Consider the following 10,780-nt stretch of genomic DNA (forward strand, 5'->3'; position numbering starts at 1 on the left):
AACAGTGCTTTAAAGTCGGAGACCATCAGCTCCACGTTTAACGCAGCGTTTCCCCTTTAAATCCCAGCAGCTGAGCTCAGCCAGGAAGTGGCGCAGTGAGCTGGAGCAGCAGACGTCTTCATCATCACAGTCACGTTTGTTTACGTTCATGCTTCTTATCTGATCCCAGGTCGCTTGGGTTTCTCTATTTCTGGGGACCCAGTGTCGCTCTGCAGCCGCAGCACCAACCTTCAGCTTGACGCTGTGACCATTTTGGGAGCATGGCCGACGGTCCAGAGGCTGATGTTGACGACCCACCCAGCATCAATTTCCCCCCGCTCATCACCGTGTCCGATCTACCCAGCGCTACAGCTGCAGGTAACTATGGCTGCGAGAACCGTAAGCGATGATGATTGATCATCGCAAGCACCCACAGGCTGTCCTGCAACTGTGCCCCGTTTGCAGGAGGACGGCCAATATGCGTGACATAGTACAGATGTGGTGGTGTTGGGAGGAGGAGGAAGAAGGGGACGGTCTGTAGCCTAATAAGGTGTGGCCAATGGATTCAGGAAGCGTTCACATCTCCAGTGCTGCAGTATAGCTGTGACACTTCATCTGTTTTTCTGTCTAGTCACACAAGTAATAGAGTTGTGAAGGATTGATTTGACCTGAAGGCTCAGGCAGAAGAGCTCACGGTAATAGAAACATCTGCAGAACATAGCCTAGTGTAACGTGGATCCTTATAATGTGTATTTCAGGAGCTGTTTTACTGTGTACATCTCCATCTGTGGGAGTTCTCTGAGCACAGCATGGAGCAGACATGAGAAAATGTCACTACACCACTGCTGCTCATCTGCAGCCACCTTATGTGTATTTTGTCTTATGTGTATTTGAGCTGAGATATCATTTACACTTGATAATATGCAGAATAGTTTCAAAATATCATTTTGTATGGTAACAAATCGCCCTGCAAGACCAGACAAAACCAACTTTTCATTTCTGTTATTCTCCTTGAAATGCTGTGTTTGGCAGGTCGTAACCTGAAGGAATGGCTGCAGGAGCAGTTCTGCGACAAACCCCTGGAGCAGGATGACATGCGCCTCCACAACGCGGCCTATGTCGGAGATCTGGACACCCTGAGGAACCTGCTGCAGGAAGACGGTTTCAGACGGTGAGGCCGAGCAGTAATAAGTGTATTTGGCTCTCTAGTTAGCAAAGTTAACACATGCTTTACTTGGTAAATGATAAAGCAAAACATCAATACAAATGAAAATGATAAGGTACCAAAACAAAGGCTGCACTTTGAGGGATGGGATGACATTGCAGGCAGAGAGACAGCAGAATCTGAGACAGACTATAGATTTATTTTGTATAAAGATTACAGAATAGTATATTTGTTATTGTCTCTTACAGCAGAACTGTCTTTTCCCCCCAAACAAGTCCAAAGATAACCTTATTCCAAATCATTTTCATAGGAGTAAACACAGACCAAAAGCAGGCTGCTGTTACCATCATCTTACAGCAGGATGGGTGTCTTCCAATACCCATAGCATTAAACTGCATACAGCTAGAGGATCATAGTTTAATGCCAATGCAATGTCAAAGCAATATACTACAAATGTAGTGCATGTAACAGAATTTAAATTTGATGTAGTAAAAGTAAAAAACATGCAGTTTACAACTCTGATATCTGTGGAAACCTTGTGGAGGGAAGCAGCCCTGCAGCACTACGGGAGGACTACAAATACACAGAGAACCTTTCAGTGGCTCAGTCCAGTAACCACCAAAGCACTGTAATGCAAAATGCTTTGCTGTTGTTAGCTTCAGTGCTTCCTCCTATTGATGCAGAATCAGAGCCTGGATTTACCAACTGGAGAACATACGTACAGAGCCATCTCATAGTCATGAGCATGCATGCAATGAGGGAAATAACGATTTGATCCTCTAGTGAACATTTAAATTTGCTCGCTTACAAAGAAATAAACAGTCTCTAATTGTAATGGTAGTTTCATTTTAATGGAGAGAGACAGAATATCAACTAAAAATCCATAAAAATCATAAAGTATTTTCATGTCATTGAGTGAAATAAGTATTTGATCCCCAAGCAAAACACGAGTTGGTACTGAGTGGTAAGTACAGCAGTAAGACGTCTCTTGTAGTTGGTCACCAGGTTTGCACACATCTCTTCTCTTCACAGAAACTCTGTAAATGCTTTATGTTTCAACTTAAATCTTCAGCTCCCTCCACAGATTTTCTGTAGGACTGACATCTGGAGACTGGCCATAATGTACTTCTTCTTCAGTCACTCTTTTGTAACCTTTGTGGAATGTTTTGTGTCATTGTCATGCTAGAAGACCCATCCAAGTCCCATCTTCAGTGTTCTTGCTGAGGGAAGGAGGTTCTCATCCAAGATTTTACAGTACATGGCCTCATCCACTGGACCCTTCAATGCAGTGAAGTTATCCTATACTCTCAGCAGAGAAACAGCCCCAAAGCATAATGTTTCCACCTCTGTGCTTGGATGTGTGGATGGTGTTCTTTGGGTCATACTCAGTATTTCTCTTCACTGGCAAACCCAAAGTGCTTTCCTCAGAGGGGAGAGCTTGCAGATGCTGTGAGATTTCTGTCCATTATGGTGTAGTGTGTTCCCAGTGTAGGTCACGACTGCCTTCAGACCATTAACATGCTCCTCTCATGCAGTTTTGGGCTGATCCACCACTTTTCTCGCTCCAGACCGAGGGCAACTGATGGTCATTTTATTTTTCTTCAGTTTCTGAATAATCGCACCCACAGGCCTACGATCTTACCCCTGATGACCTTTGACATCTTTTGGAGAGGTTGAAATGGAAGAAACTGATTGTATGCTCATGTGTGCTTTATGCATATAAGAAGCTGAGATCAGGAGTTTCTGTTATTGACTGAATGATTGTAATCTGTAGGAGCCAGAATGCTGGCTGGTTTGTAGGGGATGAAATACTTATTTCCCTCAATGACATGCAAATGAAATTATAACTTATATGTATTTTTTGGTTGATGTACCATAAAATTAGAGACTGTTTTTTTTTCTTTGTAAATGCGCTTAAACTGGAAACGTATTACCCTGGACCTCTCCTTTCTCTGTTTTGGTGTTAGGCGTATCAATGAGAAGTCTGTGTGGTGTTGTGGCTGTTTGCCCTGCACCCCTCTGAGGATTGCAGCCACAGCGGGACACGCAGCATGCGTGGCCTATCTGATCGCTCAGGGAGCCGAGGTGGACCTAGTTGATGTCAAAGGCCAAACAGCTCTGTATGTAGCTGTGGTTAATGGTCACCTGGACTGTGTACGGATTCTTCTTGAAGCTGGAGCCGATCCCAATGGTAGCCGCCACCACCGCAGTACCCCGCTGTACCATGCTGCACGAGTGGGGAGGCTGGACATACTGCAGGAGCTCATCAGGTGAGCCTTGGGAAGGATCAAACTAAAGTCTAGATGGACAGAACTGTTTTATATATAGGTTAAATGTTTAAATACGTAAAGAAAATTGGCACTAAAATTGTTTTTATCTTCCATTCCGCCACTGAAAACTGGTGGGAGTCGGTTCCAGTTATTACAGTTTCTTTTCATATGGTTTAATCTTTGCACATGAGATTATCTGTGCTTTGCATTTTTAATCCACTACTTTCTTTGTGGTGCAATCATTTCCAATAGCAGTTTTGTAACTTCCTGACTTTAAAAAACATTTTCTGTCACCTTTCCCAGAAAGCAAAAAGACAAACATAAGACCGAAAAACCAACATAAAAACCCCACCAACCATTAAATTCAGAAGCATTTCCCCAGCTGCAGTTTTTAGATCAATTCTGGAAGTCCCATTATGACCCCTGGCACCGTAGCACTACGATTTCACAACAGACCTGAAACTTGCACTTTGAATCCGACCCAACTTTCTGTGGAGGAAAATTTTCAGCAGTTAGAGTCCAGAGTTTTCTGACGTGCAGCAGACCAGGTAACGATGTTCTGACGCTGAATTCCTTTATACAACAAATGGATTTGTTGTAAAGAGGAAAGCTTCTCAATTTATATTTTTCCACAGTAATAAATATCTCTGTATTCTTTCCTTTAGTTTGCATCAAGGATTTATGAAAGAAAATTTAGTCTATGGTTACATTTTTGTCTAGGTTCAATGCTGATGTTGACATGGACCACCAGCTGGGTCCGCGGCTCCTTTTAAGCGCTCGAACCCTCAACACTCTAGTGGTCTGCCCTCTTTACATAAGCGCAGCCTACCACCACCTTCACTGTTTCCGGCTGCTGCTCCAGGCCGGCGCTCAGCCCGACTTCAATTACACAGGTCCTGTCTGCCATGAGGCTTTGACACGAGGTTTGGCTTCCTGCCTGCTGGATGCAGTCCTGCGACACGGATGTGAAGTGGCCTTCATCCACCTGCTGCTGGACCACGGAGCGAACCCAGCCCTCGTGCCCTGGGATGATTCGGATTTGGAGGCTCCAAATCGAAGGAAAGTTGATCCAGAGGCACTCAGTGTCTTCTTGGAAGGAAAAAGTAAGTAACAAAAAATGATGCTGTTGCTTTATACAAAGCTCCGGCAGGGAGCTTTTTTTGGTGCACCTCCTCACGATACCAGAATATTTTTTAGTTAATAAGTTGTGAGTTTTTGTAGAGCTTCGTAAAATTGTCTCTCAAAATTGTGGATTTAATGTAGAATCAATAAAACTGGTGTCATATGTTTACATTTCGTATTGCTGGTTCGGATTGTTCATTAAGTAGTTCATTAACTGATTTCTGATTAATACTGATTAAATGACCGATAGAGCGTTCTGAGAGATATGAAGTAAAAGCATGAATAATAGTCAGAGGCTCACTCAGATTCAATATCGATTGGATTCTTGCAGTAAACAGGTTTGATGTCAGTGGATTTTACTGGGAGGTAAAGCAATGTGTCATTAGCATAGCAGTGCATTAAAATATCATTTCTCTGCATAATGTGGTCAAGTGATAAAGAGGAGAGCTGTGGTTACCAATGGAAACAAAAACAAATTCCAGTTGATGGGAAAAAAAGTCTTATCGGGTGTAGTAAAAGTGAAAACAAGGAAGTAGTTTCAGACACCATTAGTTTGTGAATGAAGGCTTTTGTGGCTTTATGATGAAGCATCATTAATGTCATTAGCAACACGTATGTTCTTCTTTCTGTAAAGACCCGAGTTTGCAGATTACTGCTTTTAGTTTAAGGATTTCATCTCAAATATGTTTAGAATAAGCATTTTTCCTCGTGTTAAAGCTTAGCTGCTTTTACATGAAACAGGGACCTTGTAATGCATGTTTCTGGACATTTGTTGATGCTGAGGAGCTGATATAAAGAAGCCCATAAAGTACAATGAAAAAGGTCATTAAAAGCCACACTTTTATGTTTCTACTTATACAAAAGCATGAAAGTATATGCAGTTGTTCAGCTGCATCTATTTTTTCTTCTCCCAGGAAACCCTCGTAGGCTGACACATTTGTGTCGCATCAGGATCCGCAGAACGATGGGCAAAAATCGTCTAAACCACATATCTTCTTTACCGCTTCCAGAACCTATCAAGATTTTCTTGCTTCACCAAAACTGACCATCATCCACCTACTGGTCTTGTTAAATGTTCATTTAACCCAGTCTTTAAAAGAAACCTCAGTCAGTCCCAAAGACACACTACTGCATAAACACTGTAAACCCAGATTGCTAATTGCTTATTATTTTTTATTAAGAAATAGTTATTAATAATATTTTCCAAATAATATTTGTTTGGAAATCATCATTTATGTAAAAAAAAAAAAATCTTCCTCGCCGTGTAAAATGCTTCTTATCTTATCAGAGAAGCCATAGTTGTGTATTGACTTGTGGAAACTGTGTGTGTATTCTAAATGTTTGCCTTGTGACCTCCCAGATCACCAGGACGAGTCCTGCTAATACTTCAAGTAGCACTTTTTAGCTCAACGACCAGAGCGAGAATCTCATTTGAAGCAACGACTTAAACAAGCCATGTTATAAATACCCCATCCACGGGCAGAGAAGAATATTGTCCAGATGCAGCTCCTTGAATTGTTTGGTTGTTGTTTTATGTAAACCAGGCAGAATGACGGCAAAAATGTGCAAAAAAATCCACACGCTAGATCCTCTTTGTTAGCCACGTGCCTTAACTTTGAGTTTGGGAAAAGTGGCTTCAAAGATTGATCAGACCAGAGTTAGTTACGGTAATCCAAATTAATCGAGTGTGATGTTCCGGATGAGCAATTTAAGGACCTTGATTGTAAAGTTTACATTTTGTGACGTACACGTCAGCATCAAAATAAAAATTTAAAAAAGCCTTTTTTGTCAGGGGGGCATTTAGATTGTTTCAACAAATGTAATGAAACTCCTTTTCTGTGACATTGACAATCTGTCAACTAGTGAATGAAATCTATTTGTGATAAACAGAATAAGTTTGTATTCATTAGATGCCATCTCTGGGAGTCTACTGCACCTACTGTGTACTGTGCATGTCTGTTGCACAGCCTATCTTGTCCTCAAACATTGACATTTAAATGTTGACCATGTTGAGACAGTTGTGCTTTATATATTTCATCTCTATTTGAATGAGTAAATGTATGTAATTGTATAATATCTCTTGTGTTTTGTGTTCATTTGTTGTGAGCGAGGGGAGGTGGGTGAGTGGGTCAGTCTTCCAAAGTAGGATCCCTCTGCGTGGTCTTTGTTCTGTTAGCTATCTTCCTTGAACAAAGCTAATTAGAGATAATTATCTCTCTCCTCCTTTCCTCGCAGTCCCGTCCAAGATCTCTTTGTAGTCCAAAATATCATGTCTCAATCTTTTTCAGCCTAGGGAACCCTCATAGTCCTAGCTCTGAGAGCATGCATCCACTGTTAGTTTCAATGATTGGTTTGCTCCAAATTTGAGTTTTTAGTCTTATGTTTCATCTCTCATGACTGTAGCCTTGCTGTTTCTCATTGTTGTTTTTCAGCTTGTGATATTTATAGATGCGTAATTTTTAAAACAAGAGTGACGATGTCTCAGTGGGTTCATGTATTACTGATGTGAGGCCGATGAATGAACCAGGATATCCACGATGGCTGAGAAAACCGCATTTTGGTGAAAACATAAGAGGCCCAGTGGAAAATGCACAGCCTGGGAAACCCTGAATAAAAGCAGCAGGGAGCTCAACAGCAGAGCGGAGATGAGGGCTATCAATCCAGCAGTTCTGGCAAAGACCTGCAAAGAAAGACTGGGATAGCTTCTGAAAAAATAACTCTCGGGCGGTAAATAAAGACTTCCTGCCAACATGTTTCTTCACAGTGTGTCTGTTTTGTAAAGACAAAAGGACCAAAACTGGATAAAATCAAATTTAAATGATAGAAATCTGAGTGAACATCAGTGTTAGAGAGATAAATAACAGAAAGTAAGACTATGTCCAGTTAGAGATGCCAGTGTGTAAGTGAATGGATTTAACAGGTCTTCATGCATGCCCGTGCACAACAACTGTTGCCGTGAGGTCTCTAGATGGCACTGTCTTCCTTTCAAGCATGGCAGAAATCTCAGCATCTCTCCTATCTTCTTATTTCACCCTCTCTTTCTCATATCTGCTTTTGTGTTTGTCATTCTTTCTTTCTTTTTTTAAACCACCTCTCGTCTTTCCGTCCATCGCTTGTCTCCCAGCCGAGGTCAGTGTAGAAGATTCAGCAGCTGTGCGCTCAAGAGCCTCTTCCTTTCAGATCTCATTAAAGCGAGTCTTTCATTAACAGAACACACAGAGAGATGCAGAATGAGGCCCTTTGCACCAGTGCAGAGGGAAGAACACACTGGACAGTTTGGTAAACCGCTGTCTTCCTGTGGGGAGTTTCCATTGCAAGAGTCCTCTCTTTTAAGTCAAATGTATTTTATGCTAGCATTTATTTAGGACGACTCCCTGCTATATTTCTTGTGGACAGATTCATTTGGGTTATTCGAGAGATTTCACATAAAGAGATGCATTTGAAAGTGAGATGCAAAAACACAAGGTCGCAATCGGTCCTCTTTTGAAGGCTAAATGCAAAACACGAGGGATTACATTTTACTGGCGACTGCTTCGTGCAGCAAACCTTCAAATCATTACCAGCATTAACAGTTTCTGAACACCAAAGTGAGCTCTTTGGTCGTGTAGCTGGAACAAAAGAGAAACAGAGCTGGTAAACGGTTTATTTCGCCCTCGCATTCACCAGGAGCCTGGAAAAGCTGAATGGTGTTGTTCATTCCTGAGTTTATTTGCACCACAAAGTGCAATCAAAATCTCAACAGCCTCTGCTAATATCGCCGCAGTGTTCCGCTTCAACTGGGGACCAGCATGCAAGGCCGAGTTAAATGCAGTGCAGCTCACTTCATGAGCTAACCGCAGCCTTTAGATATGGATTAAATGCTATTTTCATGGATGTGGTGTTTCTGTGTAAAAAGTTTGTTGGGGTGTGTGCGTGTCTGTTTATGTATGAGCATTGTGAGTCTGTTTATTTTGTTTCCTTTTAGTTCAAAACTCACCTGTTACTCGTTAAAGTGCTTCCACCACCATCTCTTTGTGTCCTCCTCTCCTGCACTTGCACTGGCGACTAAGCCTGTTAACATTTGGTAATTGCCACGCGCTTTAATTTGAGTGATCTCATTCCTTAGGCGTTCCGGAACTGTTTAGTTTCCTCCAATGACCACATCACTTGCATGTTTACCACTGCCACACACACACATACACGCAGAGGTATCCCACCTCTGATGCAGAGCAACGCCAGAATCATCAAGTTCAAGCTCCTTTAGTTACAATGAAGGAATCAAAGCCCAGAGCAGCTAAACGTGATTCATAAATGACATAACACTGAGCTGGTCATGTTGGGGTCCAAGAAAAGCAGTAATTTACTTTTCAGCTCATAACTGATCAACTGAACAGGAAAGCCTGGGTGTGGAGCCTGAAAATATTGATCATTTTTTATCTCTAAGTCAGACTCTAACTCACACATGTGGGTTACAACCTCATGCTCAGAAGCAGTTTCCCTCTGCCGAGGCTAGTCTCGCTCTATAACTCCTCGATCAGTGCTGAAGTATGAGACGCACAGGGACTTCCTTTAGGTTTATTGATATAATTAAACAGTATATGGTTAGAAATATTGAAAGAAACTTTGCTAATAAAAGTGCCTTTTAATTATAAACCTCAGAGGGGCTTAATGAGCCTTAATTTGACTGTTTTCCAAAGAAGCCGGTAGTTGTGAAGTGTGGCAAGGGCAGGAAGGATGTAGAGTGATTGCTTCTGTAATTACTGTCACAGTCTGTAACTTGGCTCTTATACTTAATTAGCTCCCTCTCATTTGGGTGTTGTTTAGTTATTGCATGTCTATAACTGCTCGTCTCGTATGGTCGGCCTTTCAGAAACAGTTAAACTATAGAAACTCCTTGGAAAAGTCTGAAAGCAGCTGCTGTCAATGTAAACTTTAAAGACAGAAAAAATGGTTTATCACACGAAACTAGTTTTATCCACAGCCGCTCATTAGCAGTGGTGATGGGAAATGAGGACGTGGACTGTGGGTCTGGTGTGGAAAACAGACCTGTTATAATTCTTTATTTAAACTGTTGCTAATTAGGCATTATAAAGCATCATCCACTTATTATGGACAGAATCAGACTGTAACGGAAAATGTGCTGGTTCACTGTTTAATCAAGCAGCTGTACTTGTGTGATCATAGTAACGTATTCATGTTTTAAAGCTAAAGTCAGGCTCTAAGGTAGTTCTTTGGCTCAACTGGTCCACTGAATTTTGTAACCGCTTTTTCACCGGGGATAAAACGCATTAACTTCACTTAAGTTTATATCTAGCAGAATCATCCTGTCAAACTTTTTCTTTGTGACTGCAATTTTTTAAAAAGTTTTGCACATGTGCCCATAAAGAAAAACTACATTTATGATTTGAATGTGTTCACAGTTCCAGTCAAAGTCATTTCCCTGTGTAGCTCTGCAGGGTTTCACTGGTCCTGCAATCCACCAAATTGAGTATTGCCACCATGAACATCAGAGTGAACCTCAGCTGGCATTATGGCACACAACTCTGTGATTGATGAAAAAAAAAGACATTACTGTGACTGGTCACACGCCTGACCCCGACACGCCACCTTCAGGCGGATTTTTTCAGCTGTTCCACCAAAAAGTGCCTCTTGGTCTCTGGTTCAGAGCCAGAACCTGAACTCAGATCACCAGAGATAATCATGACAATGAGGTGCTGGGTTGGATTGACACAGAAGCTCAAGTCCACAGTTAAACTGCAAGTATGCTTCAAGATGTCCACAGGTGCAGAAACACGCTGCCTTGAAAAGGGCAATGGCCAAATTTAGAGCAGCTTCTTATTTTTACAAGCCACATGACTACATCCTCTTATCTGAACTTGTAAAAATAGGTGGGGAGTTTGATAGCAGTCTTTCTATTATTACTTTATGTATGGCTGTGTTTTTTTTTCATGAGCTAAATCACAGATGCTATGAACCTGCCAAATGCTGTCCTGTTATGTTAACCTGTTGGGAATGTAAAAACTCCACCGAGTGTTGCTCTGCTGAATGTCAAAGTGAAAACCTTTTAGAACAAACAGTCTTTCTTTTGTTTTGCATGTCAGAACTGACATTATGGTGGGTATCTGCATCAGAGAGCCTGGGGATCAGTTAATGGCAGCATGACAATGTCCATTACACCAAACTACCCATGATTAATTACTTCCGTGGAACTGCACTGCTCATGGGAAGGATTTTCCACCACTGAGAAGATCCCTTGGCAAGGAGA

The 10,780-nt window shown here is 41.7% G+C and overlaps 1 protein-coding gene across 1 annotated transcript; it reads left to right on the forward strand.

The window, feature by feature from the left end:
• The first annotated feature begins 87 nt into the window (after positions 1-87).
• Positions 88-5,746, forward strand: asb1 (ankyrin repeat and SOCS box containing 1). Its single transcript, XM_005751122.1, has 5 exons — positions 88-357; positions 1,012-1,150; positions 3,112-3,414; positions 4,135-4,517; positions 5,451-5,746. The coding sequence occupies exons 1-5, from the start codon at positions 261-263 to the stop codon at positions 5,579-5,581; spliced, it is 1,053 nt and encodes a 350-aa protein (XP_005751179.1). The 5' UTR covers positions 88-260; the 3' UTR covers positions 5,582-5,746.
• The last annotated feature ends 5,034 nt before the right edge of the window (positions 5,747-10,780 follow it).

The sequence above is a fragment of the Pundamilia nyererei genome, unplaced genomic scaffold (assembly GCF_000239375.1).
Source record: "Pundamilia nyererei isolate P.nyererei 1_Seehausen unplaced genomic scaffold, PunNye1.0 scaffold00300, whole genome shotgun sequence".
Lineage (NCBI taxonomy): Eukaryota > Metazoa > Chordata > Actinopteri > Cichliformes > Cichlidae > Pundamilia > Pundamilia nyererei.

Bases quoted from the DNA above. Each gene is read 5' to 3' on its own strand.
- asb1 (XM_005751122.1), top strand. From the start codon at position 261: ATGGCCGACGGTCCAGAGGCTGATGTTGACGACCCACCCAGCATCAAT. The intron at 1,151-3,111 runs GTGAGGCCGAGC...TTTTGGTGTTAG, and splicing joins CAGGAAGACGGTTTCAGACG to GCGTATCAATGAGAAGTCTG. The intron at 3,415-4,134 runs GTGAGCCTTGGG...ATTTTTGTCTAG, and splicing joins ATACTGCAGGAGCTCATCAG to GTTCAATGCTGATGTTGACA.